The sequence below is a fragment of the Bombus terrestris genome, chromosome 6 (genome assembly GCF_910591885.1).
Source record: "Bombus terrestris chromosome 6, iyBomTerr1.2, whole genome shotgun sequence".
NCBI lineage: Eukaryota > Metazoa > Arthropoda > Insecta > Hymenoptera > Apidae > Bombus > Bombus terrestris.
The window spans coordinates 12482857-12501311 of NC_063274.1; the positions used below are offsets into that span (position 1 = coordinate 12482857).

The following is an 18455-nucleotide window of genomic DNA, read 5'->3' on the forward strand; positions in this document are numbered from 1 at the left end:
AAGCTAGACACGCATCTGGTCGCAGCTTTATTTCTTCTCGGAACGTGTTCTACGCGTTCGCCGATCCCGCTTCCGGTTTCCGTTAGACTTCCGGCTCGACGGCATCCGTGAAAAATTGCGTTTCGTCCGCTATTGCCTGATCGGTGAAGCGTTACGCCGACTGATGACGCAAGCCACGATGAAATCTCTTCTCTTACCGGCTCATGGTTCCATTTCCCTTCTCGCTCAGGAGCAACCTTTCGTTCTTTTGTTTTCGTATCCGATGAACACATGATCCCGGTTTCCGGTATCCTTGACGGGCCACGTTCTCCTCTTAGTCTTTGCATCCGACTTTTTTGAATTCGTCCTCGGCGTTGTATCAGAAGATGGTGCGTCCCCACTCTGCGCGGAAACGTCGACATCCATCATCCGAGGAAACCGAATCTCAGCACTTGCTATCCTCTCCTCTGCCACCGTTCTCAACGATCCTGGCGACTGTGTTGGCAATGGCTGTGAGACAGTGGTGAACGATCTACCAGATGGGAGATAATTTTAATGACAAGCTTTAAGCGGAACTACGAAAAGAAAAGTACGGTTGGAACTAGGTTTCAATGTTATCTTTCATCCTCATTCTGAATTATGGTGCGAATAAATCTTTGCTTCTCGCGTGAAAAATGTTATTAATTTTCTGGTTATATGTATAAGTAGAAAAAGGTATCGTTGACCGAGAAGTAAATATTTGGAGCGAAATCAGGAGAATGCAGTTATCGTTAGCGGATAGAGGAAAGGCAATTTCGAGAAGAAGACATGGAGGTTCGCATAAATTTGACGGAACACAGCACGCCATAAAACCAACTGCAGATTGTATGCGCAAATGCAAGGTGCATGTTCTCGTAGTCGTTTTTGCCAGCGTCCGCGAACCGAGCCAACAAGCTAGGCATCCTCTTGCCAACACTGTCTTTCGCTTCTTATCTCGCAGTCGTAAAGTGCATTCGCTCTTGATAATAGTACGTAACGAAAGGCGACTCTCGAATTATCGCAATAACGCACTTTGCGATACATCGTCGGGAAACATTCCGCGCCAAAGGAATTCCCCTACTATATTCCTGCAAGTAAATGGGTCCATTAAGAAATTTAATATCTTTCAGTACGACTGCAGTGCTGATATTAGCAAATTGCGTACTATTTTTCGCAATATTTTCATCAGATCGGAAAGGAAATGATTATATTCGAAAATTTCAATATATATCTTTCATATATACTGAGATATATTATCAATAAACCAATATTAATAATAATCAATAATAAATAAAATATGTTTCCGTCTGTATTTCCTATCGACGAAAGTTTTACGTTAAATACTTGCAAAATTTATTCACGAATATCGCTAACTTTCCTATTCATCTCTGAAGTAGGAATACTTAAGCAAAAATAATCTTGTATTTATATTTTCAAAAATAGAAGATATCAGCTTCTAACTTCGTGGCTATAGATATTCTTGATTAATGAATGATTGGTGATGAACGAAGAATGATGCTGTGAACAGATGGAAGGATAATCTTTTTAAATTTCTATGAAACTATTGCACAAATTTTATCACAATTAATATGGAAATGTTCGTGTTCGTTCGTTGTCGACCGAGATCAAACGATCCTAAACCTAACGGTGTTCCATCAAAGTGGGAAAAGGGAAATCAATTTGTTCTCGCGTTTCAATCGGCGGATTAGAAGTTGTCGGGTATTTTTTTCCCCTGAATTCGTGGAAATCGTTGCCAGGTGCGAGTTTATGCAAGTTGCCGGTTCCTGTTGTTCCTGGTGATTGGAAATCGCTTTTGTCGTTAAGCCAAATCGCATTTCTAGATTGCCTCGTTACCTCGAGCTATTCTGGACACCTCGGACAACGCCAACACGAGAACGAACGAGAAGGGATCGGTTAAAGCCTGTATTGCGAAAGCCTCGTCCAATTATCAGCGTCTACAGGGCTCAAAGCAGTCGCTCCTTTATTGTGTTTACTGATTGCTGACGACGCTCCCGAAGGTAGCTTCGCTTATGCGGAAGCACTCAATATCCAAACACCCGAATTTTCAGTCGACCCTCTATTGAGAAACGTCGTTCTCCGCTTGCATCAATACCAAACTGGGATTCCGTTTAACTTGGCGGCATATCAGTTTTAGCAAAATTGATGCACTTGCTCCCGAGCACTACGTAATCCTCTGTTATAACCAGATAGGCAATAGGAAAATAGGCAAACCTTCGATGAATTCCAATTTGTTAATCCTTTTATTCCATTTATTTGGTTGGTATACGAGTACAAAACCATAATAGTTCATTTAAAAAATTTTACTTGCTTACTTTTTTACTTTTATGCCATTTGGTAGTTTCAAAAGTGAAACGATTAATATTACGATATACTTAACGTTGCTAGAATTGACAGTTTTGGAATCTCACGATCAAATAAAAGTACAGTTCTGGTTACATGAAATTGATTAAATGAATTTTAAGATTGCATATTATGTTCTTTCCCTGTAGTGTTTATTGTATTTATTATCAATATAATATATTGTATTAATCTCATACGAGAAAATACTCTGATCGAATATTCTCATTGTTCATGGTAAACAATATTTAACAAAGTTTAGGTATTTTTGTTATAAATCTTCTTCACATCGAACATACGTGATTCAGAACAAATCGTCGATAGTATAAAGAATGAGTAGTATGAATCGTCAATTTCAAACTTTGAAAAATCTGTTTCGTAAAATATATTCGATTTTTCACAGAATTTTTGATGATCTTGGAATATTTAACTATGCAATGCAATCAGAAAGGTTCGAAACTCCTTCGCTTTTATCAGATTCATATTTCATCGGACTATCAAGTAGTTTGATCGAATTTTCGCATCGTCTTATCGTTGCTCCTCCATGTACCGACTGACCGCGTTAGCAGGTCAGCCAAGCAACTTTTAAATTTCCCATGCACGGCGATACCCGGCCATTGGCATAACGAGAAGGAAACTTGGCCGACAGAGAATCGAGCCGTAAGTGGAATGGGGTGGCAGAGGGGAAAAAAATTCTTGCGAACTACTCACGACGGAGACCGCCAAGATGGAGAAGAATAGCGAGCGTTGAATAGAAAGACGGCGGTGGAAAGTTCGAAAATTCGTTGAAGCGAGGCCAAGTCCGACGTCGTATACAGAGGGCAGAAAATGGCGGACAGAGTCACGTTTGTCTTGGAGTTCTTGCGGGGCTTAGCGTCGCTCACCCCCGTTGCTACCGTTTGTTCTTTTGATTCTTTCCAGTCACTTCACCGCCACCGTCGTCCACCTACTCTCCGCCGTTACCTTCCAGAGTAACCCCGGCAATCTTTCTCGAAAAGTTTGGTTATTTAATTTCCTAGCCGCGGTCTGCCAGAGGAGCGCCGTGTCTGCTCCTTTTCTCTATCCGCGTTAAAAGAACGTCCATCTCGTGTGTCCCCAGATGAACATTTTTTCCTTGTCAACCCTCTTATCGCGTGCTGCAAATGATCGTCGAGCTTCGTGAACTCCCTGTGAACAAATTACGTTTAGATTGATCAGTTTAAGGGAAACGTGACCTCGCATTAAAACTTCTACATTCCATAGAATTATTATTATTTTACTAAGTCGAATTTAGTAAAATTATAATAGGACTAGCAACGATTACAAAACAAATTTACAAATTATCTATCGTAAGTTTCGTAACTTTGGTATTTTTAACGAAGCTGTCATGATATCGTTTCTTCGAATGAAAGTAACGCCACAAGCGAAATTTCGCCGGCTCAGAAATATTTCACCGAGAACGGAACGCGAGATAGCGTTTGATAAAGCACGCGTCGATATCGAAGAAACAGCAACATCGCAGAGACGGATACCCGATGGAAAAATAACGCGTCGTCACGCACAGCTTCTCACGATTACGCGGTCTCGCACGCGACGAAGTCCCCGGCAACGATTTCTCGGAACTGTCCCTTTCCCCGACGGTTCTTTTGAATGCTCGTTATCATGCAAACGGCGATACTGCGAAAAAACGTATCCGGTCGAGAGGGAGTTTCGAAGGAACGCGTATCGGCTTCAATACGGAACAGCTTCTTCGCGACTGCACGGATAAGAATCTCTTTGGCCACTTTATAGAATCGCGTCTGGTCGTCTCAGAGCTTTTTCGTCGCGCCATTCAATAGTCACACGCTATCCAAACGAATCTTTCGACGCAAGGGTCCACCAGGGGAACGTTCGGTCCGGATATTCGTTGTATATACAACCGCCTCGATGGAGCTGTGCTTGCAACTGCGATCCTTCCACTATGTTCGTTTGTATACGTACATGTTCGCAAACTGTGTGCACGGACATACCAGCGCCGACGTATAATTCAGTTTTACCCTGAAACGACTCATTTATATGCGTTCGTTTGATTGAATCTCTCCCGCGTAGCCCTGACTCCCTCTCTGCATCGTTTCTTTCCTCCTTCTCGTTCCTCCCTTTCATCTCGCTTCCACCACACAGATTTCCACCCTGTCCCTGTCTCTGTATTTCTTTCTCCCTTCGTTCTCTTCGTTCTCTGTTCTCTGATCCTTTCCCCAAGTTCTTCTCTCATTTCGACTCTACCCATCTCTCATCTCTCTTGCCTTTTCTCTTGTTACCACCCTCGTCGACACCAACGCGGTTAGCTGTTTCAATTTCCCCTCGCCTCACAAAACTGAAAGGCGTGCCCATCATCCGCCGTGTCCTCTCACTACGCTTCTACTTTTCGTCCTTCGTACACGCCTTTCTATCTTCTGTTCGCGCGATCGTCGCTCGTTTTCAACCGTTCCAGATAGTCCACGCGACATCTGTCCCCGTCTGTCATGGATATATCGTTTACAGTTTATAATAGTAGCCTACGTTGTTGACGCACGTTTGGATAGGTCGATGGAATTTGATCGTTGCGCAGTACGATTGTTTGCCCGGTGTCGACGGTTTTCCAGGAATTTCCAGCGACTTTCAGCTTTCTGTCCTGTTTATCGGTTCGTGCTTAGAGGCAATTCGGGTTATAGAAGCCTGCGAAACGATCGTCTGGGGGGGAGTAATGGCCAGTTGATTCGATGGAACTAGCTATGGATTGCTTCGACTCTGTTAGAAGCCTCTCGCGTTAGGCTCCGTTTAAGTTACTTTTTACAGGTTCCCCGATGGCGATGATATAAAGTTTCGTTGGCAAACTTCGACCGAGTAGAAGTATCGCTCGATTTGTGACCGTTTATAAAAATCGAGAAGGTAAAAAAGGAAGAAAGAATTACGCCTATGATATTTCTTTGTATATATATATTTCCTGCCATACGCTTTTCAGGAACACGTTCCATTTCCACTTATCGATTTTGCTGTCACTCAGGCTCTCTTTTACCGTCGAAATTCAATTTGTCACGCGGGCAGGCAGCTTACTTAAATTGAAGTTTACAGCACTTTCTGCCAGTATTTTTGTTTTACATCGGAGCGCTTCGCATCTTACGCGGAATTTTCACCGTAGACGCGCGAGATAACGCAATTTCGTCAGCCACCGGGGTGGAAACGCGTAAAACGCGACTGATTATCCGGCAGGAATCGAAACGACGAAGGGTTTCGTGGGAAGCGGGCTTGATGTAGTTCGGGATGTACGACTAATGCAATTATATCTCCACCCTCTGACTTTCGGTTCATGAATATCACCGTTTGATTTGTATAATGTCGAGTTATTGTTCCGGATTCGAGGGGAGCAACCATTTTATATCGAATATCTTCAACTAAATCGATTTCAGTGAAACGTGAAAACGTACGAAACTTTCGAGAAAATACTGTTTCGAATTATTTGAAAAAAAAAAGATAACTACTTTCATGAAACCTATCTATAGAGTATTTTTGAATTGTGTGATTTTTTCTCTCTGAATATTTGTTCGAAACGACTTCTCCGTTCTTTCCTCTCTTTCTCTTATCCTTCTTTTTTTTTGTGATAAATGTATATTCGATAAAATTACGAGAAAGAACCACCTGGATGAAGCATTAATTGAAACGAAGAAAAGCTTTTTTTTCATGCATATTTCGTTATAAATTATTCAATATCGATGTCCTTAACAATATTACGGTGGACGTGGAGAGCGAAGGAAAGTTTGAGAATCATTACCGTCTCTGTTCGTGTTACCGTAGCGCCTTCAATCAAGCTCCGTTGTCTAGACAATTAACCGGACGGTCGATGCAATTAAAAGCAATTGTTACGAGCGTGTGTGTGTGCGCGCGCGCGCGCGCGACCGCGACAGTGCGACTGGGAATTAATGTTCCTGCATTAGAACAAACGGATCCCCCGCCAAACTCCCAGGATTTCAATAACAATTTTATTGTATTGAAAATTCATTTTTTTATTCATACGCTGGTTATCGACGCGTAAATAAATTAATTAGTTATTATATAATCGGCTATTTCGCTTTGTTTTATTCAATATCAGTCGGAAACGTAATAAGATTAAACGAAATATCAAGTTTCCTATTGGATATCTATCTATAATATTATTCGATTTTTCTCTATTTTAAAAATACTTAGGTTGTCTCATCATCGAAATAACGTAACCTATTTTATTCCCACCTCGGTTATAAAACCGTATTTAATTTTCTAATCATTTCGCAGTTTCCAATCCTTCCAATAAATTCCTAAATTCTATTACCATTAGTCAGACATTAACGTTGCACAAAGATTAGACGATTTTTATCTTTCATCGACCTCGTCCACGATCGCTTTCCTTCCTCCGTTAATCTTTAAACACTCAAGTCTTTTTGTGCTTTAAATGAAAAATGGAGCTTAGAGGAAAGCAGTCCTTTCTTCGATCTTCATTATACCTGGATGGGATTTTTCGTTTTCTCGTTTAACCGGCGTAATTGACGTCTCGAGGGTCGGGAAAACCTCGGTTATCTCGGTGGCACGCATCGATCCGTCCCGTCGGCGCAAAACGCTTTTTAGGATAGGCCGTTTATTCCGGTTGCTTGCCGGCCTGGTGACTAATTACTTCGGTTAACTGCTCGTGAAAAATGCACTACTGGCCGAATCCCCTGAAACGGAATGTATAATCAGGCCGGATTGCTCGGCGATCGAGAGCAGAGAAATACGCGACGGGGAACGGCTCGATCGTTTCGAATGGACATCACTGTAATCACTGGTAATGCAGATGGCGGTAGTCCGCCGATGGGCGCATCGACAATCAGCTATATAATTAGCGAGGCCTCGCCCACCAATTAAGCTGCATTCATTGGACGCGATCGTTAGCCCCGCCGTAAGCATATTGCCGTGAAAAATGTATACGCTGTTCGCTAAACGTTGCTTAACACGGTCGTTGACGCGATTATCGATCCGCTGATGAAAAATGACAAGGTATCGTTTCACCTCGCGTGTGTATCGATGCTTTGCTGATCGATGCTGATCGTTATCCCGTGGAATAAAAATGAAAGAATAAGAAACAGTATCAGAGATGACTCCGATATGGTCCGCTACAAGTCTAGTTGTCTTCACGTTTTTATATCAATAAAAAGCATAATTAGATTTTATATATTATTGTTTATGTATTGTGTCGAAGAAAGAGTAATTTTGTGATCATTCCTTGTTCTTGTTCGGCACTGTCAACTATCTTGTCAGTCAATGCAATACTATCGATCTCCGCGATACTGATACTTATTCCGTGTTAGTTATTTTTGGGGGAATGTGGTAACATGAAATAGGGGTAAAGTCACGAGGGAAGGAGCGACTATGCCAATTTTTGGATTGTGTGTGTACGTGCGTGTGTGAATCTCAAAGTGACCATTTTTATGTAATTTCATGTTTAGTTTTATTTAAGGTTGTTTTCTTTTTAATTTAATTCTGAATATAATACACACATGCGAACAAAAATGTCAGTGAACGGATGAATGATCAAGTTTCTATTATTTGTTTGTCTGCGTAATGAAATGAATTTGTTACTTTCATCAGCTGTGAACATTTTCAAGACAGTAGTATCTAAAAGTATTTAAAATTGACATAGAAATTATTGACGAGATCTAAACTAACATCGAGACCAGACAGGTGTAATTCAACATTCACGTTTGTGTCTTTTAAATATTAAGAATCAAAAGAAGAACGTTAATTCGTCTATAGAGAGACAAATAAAAATAGAAACTAAAATTCGAGATACAGGTAGAGATAATGCACCAAAATATTATAGGGCGAGTATTAATTAAACACTGACAAAAACATTAACTGAACAATTTCCAATGTTTAAAGTAATTTTATTTTCCTCGATCCGCTACATTAAACACACGAGAACGTTGGGACACCTAATTGTGGAAACACTCGCAGGGACGCGAAGCGTAAAACCATGGCAAAACTACAGCTACAGGAAGAAAGTTCTCTGCGGTGAAACAACCGGGTCGAAAGAAATCCAAATTTCATTAACTGGCGGATCGATCTTAGCCACAGAGCGGAAAAGTACGCAATGGAAGCAATCGAACCTCTCTTTCAAGGGAATAGCACGGTCTTTATCGTCTGAAAAATCGAACAGCGGAAAGGTTCGCGTTCCTGTGGTTGCAACGTACGACATTAGCGGATACCTATCCCTCGTCGACGTTATTTTGGAGCACGGTAACCACAGCTCGTCCGGTAATCCTGTTCACGAGCTTGAAAGCTCTCCTCTCTTCTTGCCTCTTTCATTGCGCGTGGTTACTCGAGATCGCGGTCATTTCGAAGGTTTGCCGGGACCACGTCGGAAGAAGAAGAAGAAGATTCCCTCTCGTTCGCCTTATCGAGAACGATTCTGCTCGACGAGGGAGCTCCGCCTCTCGCGATTACGCTATACCGACTTCTATTCCACTCTTTCGATTCTGTAAAGAACAAACAGCCACTGAATCGCGACTCCATCCGCGCTTTACACGCCCCAGTTTCGTCGTGATCGATCTTTTCTCCGTACAGGATTCCTCCTTGACGTTGTTACAAAACGACCGCGATCCGGCTGAACGATCGCGATGCTTCGTGCTGCCCGCTGGCATTCCGATCGAGAAAGAGAAAGTAAACGCGCTTATTTCGTACGATCGAACAAGATGTTTGTAAGATTGATACAGTTGATGTGCGATAACTTTTCTTTCTTTTAAGAAGGAACGTAAAGATATGGAATTTTAGAGGATTTATAAGTGCGTAAGTTTCACACAAATGTTCGTGTCATGTTAGAACGATGAGGATTTATAAAGTAAGGAGTATATTGTCTATTTAAGGAGAATGATTAGAATTCTTTAATTCTTTCAAAAGTTTGTAAAAGATTGTAAAAGGTTGATTCCTATAATCACTTAATGTTGGATAATGTGAAATATTATATGTGCTAAAAACAACTCGATCTATTACGATTAATAAAGCAGTTCCTTCATGATCAATCGTAATTTTATATTCAACATTATGCAGGAGTGTTTATTGATAAATAAAATATACTAGCTGTATTTTACACCTTTTGCAATTCTTCAAGAAGACACCATGGGAACTCCTATCAATGTCTCAAGAAATCGATACGTTACACTTACGAAACTGTAAAAATCCATGCGCGCGCTAAACGTAAGCTCGTCGCCAGCATCGATTACATTTTCCAATAAAGTCGTTCATAAATCAGATTTCGCGCCCGAGACACCGGCCCGGACGTTAAATTCACCGCGCAAACTTTCGCGAGAGCCTCTTGCCCTCGGCTTTATGAAACCACTATCCGAAAGGCGACAACGTGGTCCGGGCGGGGTGCAACGTAAAAAAACCCCATCGTCGTTCTACAAGGTTCATTTTATCGAGGGTTGGCGTGTGATCCATCTCTTTTAGACTCGCTCTACATTGCGTTCCCTGTGAGCCAACTATCCCTGACCACGATCGCGGACGCGCCTTGCAGTTTTCGCAGGGATGCGCCCGGGGAAAGTGTTCCACGTCGAGACGTCTTTTTCCCGACGTCTAATATTTTTGTTATTATCCCCGGACGTCTATCACATCGATATGGAGGATGTATCGGCAGCTGTCGCCTCCGTATATACGCTAACCGTGTGCGCGTATACGCACACTTGTACACAGGCATGAAGCTAGAAGGGACTAGGTTAACGTACGCGTTCCATGACGGAGAGAGAGTTTAATACGGACGGATGACCGTAAAGCCCCGGTTTCGCTAGGCAAGAGGAAGGTCGAGAGATATATAGAGGGTTGGGTGAGGCAGAGAACGAAGAGAGAGGGTGGCATTGGGGCGGTCCAGGTGTCGATATAATCGAGAGACTTGCTCGTCATCAAAGTGCCCCCGTGGTTCTCCTAGTACAGCCCAGTAGCGGCAACACAACAGCTACAACGGCGAAGCTGGCGGCCCTCGTTAACGCAAAAACGCGAGAGATGATGGATGGATGCTAAATTGCATTAATTAAATCCACCGTGACACCCTAGGCCGGCAGCCTTGGTATCACTCGGCGGCTACCACTCGGGCCTGCTTGTCTGTGATCGAAGTGTGAGCCGTTTAAAGGGGTATGGGTCACTTTGATGATTACACCCCGAACAGACCACTCTCATCCCCTTTCCCCGTAGACGGTCTTCCTGCTCCTTCCTACTCCGTCTTCGGGCCACTCCAACCTACCAGAGAGCCATTCTCGCAGCCCATCCAGACCCGTTCATAGTACACGTACCTACCTTAGTACTCGAAGGTTCCGCGTCGAATCTCTGGCTGCACCGACCGAAGCGAAGACGTCTTAACTATCAAAGTCGTTCCCTAGATTAGGCCGCAATACGATACGATTCTGGCAAGAGCACTCCTAGGAGGATACCGGATCCTTTTGTCGTTATTGAATGACGACCTACTCGTTGTTTCGCCGACGAAACCTTGGCACAATTTCGCGCGCCTCTATTGACTGATTCCCTTTGATCGTGATTCGTTTAGCAGTTGCAGGACCCGAACTCCGCGTTCCTCTGTATCGGAAAGTAATTTTCTTCTCCGCGCGAATCGATCGGTCATCTGGATTGATTATTCGCAGGTTTTTTAATACGCAGACTCATTGCGGGGTGAAAAGGACGATTATTCAGCGATGAAATGTATTTCTCTCCCGGATGAAGTCAATTATACCGGCAATCGTTATGGATTTTTTACTTCCAGTGACGCGCAACACCGCCTGGAGCCAATTCTGCGTTTATTTAAATTTAATAGCTCCGTGGGGCGCCACGCGATCTTACTCCGGAGAGACGTGAATCGAATGAATGCCTCATAACACTTTTTCAAATTCTTACCTCCGTCTTTACTGAATCATTCTGGAAGACCTTATGATACAATGTCTTTTTTTTATATAAAGCAACACTTATTCTGGAAATCCTTCGATTTTACTAACATTTCCCTCCATGAAATGTGAAAAATGGTGCAAATGGAATTTAATTGAAAAAGTATCATACTCACCTTTTATAAGTTTTATAGGTCGTATAAGATCGTATCAAAATTATTCAATGTTATCGAAGAAGACACCAAGAATTAAAAATCAAGTCAAAGTTATATATCACATACTTATGTACTACTTACGTAGCCGAAATCTTCGCAAAGTTATTCATAGACAACGCCCATTTTCTCCCTTCGATCCCTCGTAAATCTTTGGTTCGATAGGATCAAGAAAGAAGTACGGCTCCGTGAGGGTGAAATATCATTCTGTTTGCAGCCGTTGTATTTCAAGTTCGGAGGGAGGAAATTAAATGAGATCATCCTTTCGCTGTACCTTTTGGAATTGCGTCCTACGCTTTGATGTTCTAATTTGATCCGCGTCGGCGCGGGAAGGAAACACGGGGTTAAGTGGATTTCGTCGAATAAAAGAACACCGGCGCGAGACTCGTATGGCAAAGTAAGACATTATCCGGAGCCAGTGGCGAGAGGAATCGGTCGGATTCTGTTCTTCAACTTCGTGAACGAGATGATGAGATCTCGATGCTGTCGCGTACCATGTGTTTCGCCGCGGAGATAAGTGAGGGTTACGCTGCGTGGATATTGGGTATAATTTAGTAGGTTGAGGCCTCGTCGATGTTCCATCAGCCGGAAGAAAGAAAAGGGTAGACGATAGCAGAAGAAAAAGGGAAGTTACGTTTGGTGTGGTATCGTGCAGTGTATCATGTCTTGATTATTTCCAGGATAAACGCGAATCGAGCGTGCTCCTCGGCTAAAAATCATAAGTCGGAATAATAAAAGGCAAGAGACTGGCGCAATTATCTCGCCACTCGCATGCTCGCGTGCACCAGTTGGATGGGAACCGTTGCCTTACGAGGCATGGATCGATGTCGAGAAGCAATTGGGACGGTTAGTTTGTCGCAATTAGAGTTCGTAATGACGATCTAATGATCTCCGTGAATTGCGTTTCTTAGCCGTTGAAAGAGCGGCGCGAAAACGCGGTTAATATTTCATCCCTGTGACGCGTAACAACGTCCAACGATTAAAAGAGGAGGAAATTGGGTCGACGTAATTGTTGAATTTTTAAGTCGACGTTTCACTCTTCCCCTGCCGCTGCTTCTTCTCTCTCGTTTGATGAACGCGCTGTTTGTTCAATTAGGCCAAGAGATTCGTTACCCGCGTAAATCATTTTTATTTTCATTGAAAAATATTACACCAGGGACGGAAACGTGAGAAACGGTAAAATTAGAGTGTCATGAGGGGACGCTTTGCTATTTAGGGGGAAAAGCGTGGAAATGCATTTTGAAACAAGCGGAAAAGACGAAAAATTTCTACACTGACAGAGCGCGACGAAACGCAAAGAAAATTCTGCTTGCCTCTCTTTCTCTATATTTTAACTCTTCCTCCATTTCTTTACCCGCTAGATTTTGTTGATCTTCGCGGGTGACAAATATTTTCGAATCGTACGTACTAAAGAGGGATCCGTCGATTCGCTCTTCGGAAGCGACGAAGCATAGCAGCTTCAAAGACGCAGAAGTACCTTCGCGGAATAAGAGGATAATGTGGACTCGATTTGGCGTTCTTGAATATTTAATATCTCGCGAAAGCCTTCTCATCGCGCGGCCGCTCTTTTTACGACAAACCAACCATTTGCTCTTGTCGAAGCGGAACTAAACGAAGAATCCGACTGTGTCCGATGTAGCATCCATAGGATACGCGACCGATCGTCCCTTCTTCTGATTGATCTGCCGTCATGGTGTTCAAGGAATCGTTTAATACCCTCGGATTTTATGGTTTCGCGGCTGTCAAAGAATCGTAAAACGGGAACAGGAGGTAATATGGAAATAACGTAAAAATATTTCCACTGAAAATACGGATTCGAACAGAGGCAAAATCGTTTTATTCGAACACGATTAAGTATACGAATACGTGGTTATCTTTTCAGTCGTGTTCTTCCTGAAACTCGATTTTTATCTTCTCTCTCGGATAGAATTGAAACACAAACACAAGCGGAGGTTCTTGTTACTGATACTATGTACTTCGGAAATCGTTTCTAATAAAACAGTATTTATGATCTTCAAGTCAACACCGAGATACCATTATTGCTTCAATCGATCACTTATAAAATTATATCGGTTCTTCGTAATACAAAGAACTGTTTAATTTATAAGATATTGCTACAGCATAAGAAAAGAGACATATATTCTTTCTTGGTCATAAGGACGAGATCCTATTAAACTGGGTTTCACACGTCTATAAATCAAACACGAAACATTAAACGGCAACTTAACTTTGCTAAAACTTATCACATCCCCCTTCCCTCGAATCGCGTGTTTCTGCGTTGCACGGAGGTCCATTCAGGCCTTCGTCGTTCCATAAGTCAGAACTTCCATGGGAACTTGCTGAAATTTAACCAGGCGTCGGGAAATTCACGGAGCCTCCCCCATCAACCGCATCACGAAATGCTGTCCGGCAATGAATGCCGCGGAACAGCCGACATTATAATGCCTTCTTTCTTATTCAAGACGAATCGTTCGTAAGAAGTTTCAAAGTTAAAACGTCGTTTCTCTCGGATGTGTCACTCATCTAAACATGAAAGGGTGTATTATACGTGCTCTTAGGCGAGAACCATTGCATTGGACTACTCAACGGCTGCTTTACCCATTTTCGATTACGTTGCATCCAAGAATAATAATTGCACACTTGCCAGATTGTATAATAATTTTGAGTGCTTTGAATAATGCATTTTTTCGTTAATATGTGGAATATATATATACATGGAAATAATAATATGCAAAAAGATCTTGGAACTAAATAACTTAGAAATATATATTTTGATACTTCATCGTAAAAACATTGGCGTTCTAAATAAATTACCTTCCATTTTCTTTTCGTCGTTGTTACCAAATTGCAATAAGCGTGTATTCTTGTATAGATAAATTTATTTATTGCCTTATTATACATTATAAGTAAGTGTAGAAATATCAAAAACTTCTTTTCTTCTTCAACAATAGTTCTAACAAGTAACTTCTGTGACTTCTTCTTTAGACTAAAACTGCCATAGGGATATAGTTTAAACGTTGCAACTTGGTAAGTAAATTAGTCCAAATGCTTCTTCGACAGAGCTCTTTGGCAAGAATAGAGATTCTGGTGTCTGCATGTGTCGTATCCTGACAATTTATATTCCAGATACTAACCACAGCAAAAGTCACATCTATACGGACAATACTTTCAACGATCTTCTTTCGAAACGGAGGAAAGGTTGAACGTTCGCGCTTAGAAGCCACGCAAGAGAGAGGATTCGTTGGCCCGGTAAGAAACGACAAAGGAAAAGGGGTAGGGGTGGCTCATGCAATTCTAAACTATTTCAATGAAATGGGATAGCGGTTGGTAGATTTGTTGGTCGCGGTGCAACCGGCTAGTTCCTAGACTAGAAGACAAGGCAAAAGGTGGAAGAGAGAGAGAGAGAGAGAGAGAGAGAGAGAGAGAGAAAGTTAAGAAAAGCCAGGCTTCTGTAAGGACTCGGCTCTCTTCCTTTGTTCTAAAATTCTTACGACTTCCCTTACGTCTTGCTAGGTTCCATTCTCCCTCTTCAGGGACGACAACAAAGGGAGTGGCCTGCGTCAAGCATGGTGGTAATGGCGGCACCGCAGCCGCTGGATGATACAAAATTGTTTCTTCTTTCGCGCTTGGTCGGGGAACACTTTGTAGGTAGCGAAACGGGCCGGATATGCCTTGCAACTTTCTTTGCCCGTCAGCTCAACGTTGGCTCAGCTAACTTCGAGGGTTTTTACATTAGCATATCGACTTATTCATACAATCCGCTTCTCTCTTCGTGTTCCGTGACGGATGAACGCGCGCGCAACATTCGTGCTCTCCTTCGGGCTATACGGGACCGTCGATGATCACGCCGTTGAAGACGTACCACGCTTTTTGAGGGGCTTTGAATTTCGCCTTCGACCCTCCGGGGAATACGTTACGACGTGTTTCGATACATTGATTTCGTTAAATTCGAGTGCTGACTACTACGTCCTCGAACCGACTTTGAAACACAATATTAACTTTTTCGAACCATAATTTTTAAAAAATTTAGATCATATTGGTAGACGTAAATCGAAATCTCTACTTATATAAATATAGAGTGTTTTTAAATTGCATATGGACGTTTCACGGGGTTAATTTGGAGTATAAACTTAGCATCATTATATAGTACGGACAGTTTGTATTAATATTGGAAAAGTTCCACGTAGTTGAACTTTGTCGAAATAAAAATAGCTCTATACGCCTATTATAACATTTGCGTCATCTTATACCATTAAACATGATCGATATGTAGATCGCAATTGTCTTTACACACCGTATGTTAAGGGTTAAGTGAATGCACTTTTCAACGATCGTACAAGTTACTCGTAAAGAGAAGGAGTTGATACGAGTGTCAAGGACTCGAAACATTAGACACAGAAAAATCTGCAATAGAGGGTAGACAATAGGGTTTCGCGATAAATCGGAGACACTTCATAATTCAAGCCTTCGCAACGAGAGTAGAACGCTCCAGAGAGTTCAATTCCGAACAGCCGTTTCGTTGGTGTGTCCGTATTGGCCCCACGTAGTCGAAAATTTTTCATACGAGCTATAAAAAGCGTCCCCGGGGCGAGGGTTAAGAGAAATATCGGGGGTGATGCTTCTTCGGACATTCGTTCAAACTGGTAGACGACGAGCGACTCGGATTGGAAAGAAACTAGCGTGGATCATAGAGTCGCAGAGCACGAGCAGCGCTTGCCGACCGTGGCCGAAGTTTGCCGAGCGCGGCCGACCGCCTGTGAACGCGGCAACTCGCATACGACAGTACAGTCGTGCCGCGGCCTCCATAGAGGGAGGTTTATACAATCTGTGCCGCTCACAGCACTTCGTTTCATCGTGAGAAAGCGTCGTAAGACGCGTGTTCTATCTCGACACGCCGATAGACACAAAACCATGTTGTGACATTTGTACGAACGATCGTTCGACAAACGTGATGTCACGGGATTAAGGAAAGGCTGGCTCATTCGTGAAGTAAAATTCGGCGACTCGATCGTGGGCCGAGCAACAGATGTGACGTCGCGGGACGCGCTCTTTATATTTAGTTGCCAACGATTTCCTCGGTTGTTTCTTCGTACGCACGAATATATACGTATACGTTCTCGTGTGTCGGTTCAACGGTCGCACGCGACTGTGTATTACTTCGACAGTGACGTAATATGGCGCGAACGAAAGTGTATCACGGACGTCAGTGACATAGAGCTTTACGTCGATAGAAGGGTTAGGTTGCATGTTTAACCGTTTATCATAGATACAAGCCTTGAAACCATTCAGAGGTATTCCGTTCCTATTAGCGATCTTTACTTCGTAACTTTGCGTGTACGATCACGTTCGTGTATGCCACGTAACATAGAAGAAGAAAAAAGAGAAAAAATAAGAAAGAGAAAGTGGAGAATCTTGAGCGATTGTTAGACCTGTATCCGGTGCTCGCCGAACGACCCTATCTCAAGGCCCTCTACCTGCGACTAAGAATACTGTAAGGACACGAGGTACTGGCGCGTCGTTCCTAAAGCAGGAAAGAGAGGCACAGGAAGAATTCCTTTGTCCTCGAGGGCAGAGTTGGTGAAGCTGGTGGACGAGAAGCGGCGAACGTAGCGGCCGAAGTGGAAGGGAGAGAAGGAAGCACAGCACGCGGTCGAGTTTCTACCTTGTCGATCGTATATACCTGGCGTGCGTGAGAGAGAGACGGCGCGATCGTTGGTGAGTGAGACGGACAGTGAAAACGAGCCTTGTGGCATCGGTGAACGTCCGTCAGCGCGTTGCTAACGGCAAAGGGCAACAACCACGCCGTGAACACAGATTGTAGCGCGCTGTTAACCAAGGCCAGGTCGAATTTAACGCTACAATACGCATTTTCACTTGACAGTGACCTTTCCTGTTCTCTCTTGCGATTCACGAGAAATTTTCAATCGGTCTCGATACACGTGTTACGCTTTGTAGTGTAATGCCTTTGGTCGATTAGCGTCAATTGTGCACGCTTTTCGTTTGAAATTCGCGCTTCAAAGTGTCCAGCTGGGTCTGCGTGTGTCCTTTCCGTGAATCGTGCCCGAGGATGCAACGACGAAGATTACCGGATGCCATGTTGCTGCTGGTCAGAGCAGCTGTTCTCGCAGCTGTCTTGGGACTGTTCCTGGGATCGAGCCATGCAAACAGGCCCGCCGGTGCGCATCCCGGCCACGCGTACTTCGAGCAACCTTGTTGCGGACGCTCTCATCTCAGGCATCATAAAGGTTAGAATCCTACATACAGCCTTTTCCTACTTTTTTCTTCGAATAGGTGCGGTTAGGATTAGTGTGTTAGCATAGATAGCGGATATGCTGGATGTGTTCGGGGAAACGATCCTGTGTTTACATAAACGTACTGTATCTCGCAGTTCGAGCGATAAGTTGAATAAATTCTATAGAAAGTACTGTTGTGTACAAGCGATATTATACATATATCTGGTGTATTTTGAGGTAATTCTAGGGATGTTTTCTTCGATGGAAGAGGAAGATTTTAACGTAATTCTTGTGGTAATAAAATGTTTCTGAAAGTTGTTTAGGTTATTCTGGGTTTAAATAAAAATGCACAATTTCTGTGGTATATCCTGTAGGTGGAGTTAATACGTAGTTTGTAGCATAATAATTATGGCGGTAAAATACAAACTGTGTCGTTAAATATAAATTGCTGCAAGATGAGGATTTTTAATCAGTATAATTAACAATCACCCGAATCGATAGATTTTCTCTCTATGATGTTTTTGCTGTTGCGCAGCAGAGTTTGATCAAGTGTATATTTACAAACAAGTGGTTCGAAAATCGTATTTTCTGCATGTTGTGTTTACCCTGATATGATTAAATCAATGAAGTGAACGATCAAATTGAAATTTTCTGGATAAAAGAGTACGAAGAAAAATAATTATCGAACGTTCTATATTCTATACTATCAAACGGACTGAAATAAAATTTCGCCTATATTTATTATGCAATAATCTAATATAACTTGCAAGTATATGTCTAATCAAATT

The 18455-nt window shown here is 42.6% G+C and overlaps 1 protein-coding gene across 4 annotated transcripts in view; it reads left to right on the top strand.

Annotated features, from left to right (window-relative positions):
- LOC100645674 (semaphorin-2A) overlaps window positions 1-18455 on the top strand; it is a 557658-nt gene that overhangs the window by 280930 nt on the left and 258273 nt on the right. Inside the window, exon 1 of one of the 4 annotated variants that reach the window (XM_012309543.3) lies at window positions 16211-17679. The exons of the other annotated variants lie outside the window; for them this stretch is intronic. Within the exon in view, the coding sequence (XP_012164933.1) occupies window positions 17502-17679 (178 nt within the window). The 5' untranslated portion in view covers window positions 16211-17501. Of the gene's footprint in view, window positions 1-16210; window positions 17680-18455 lie in introns of those variants that run through there. 4 annotated transcript variants of the gene reach the window in all.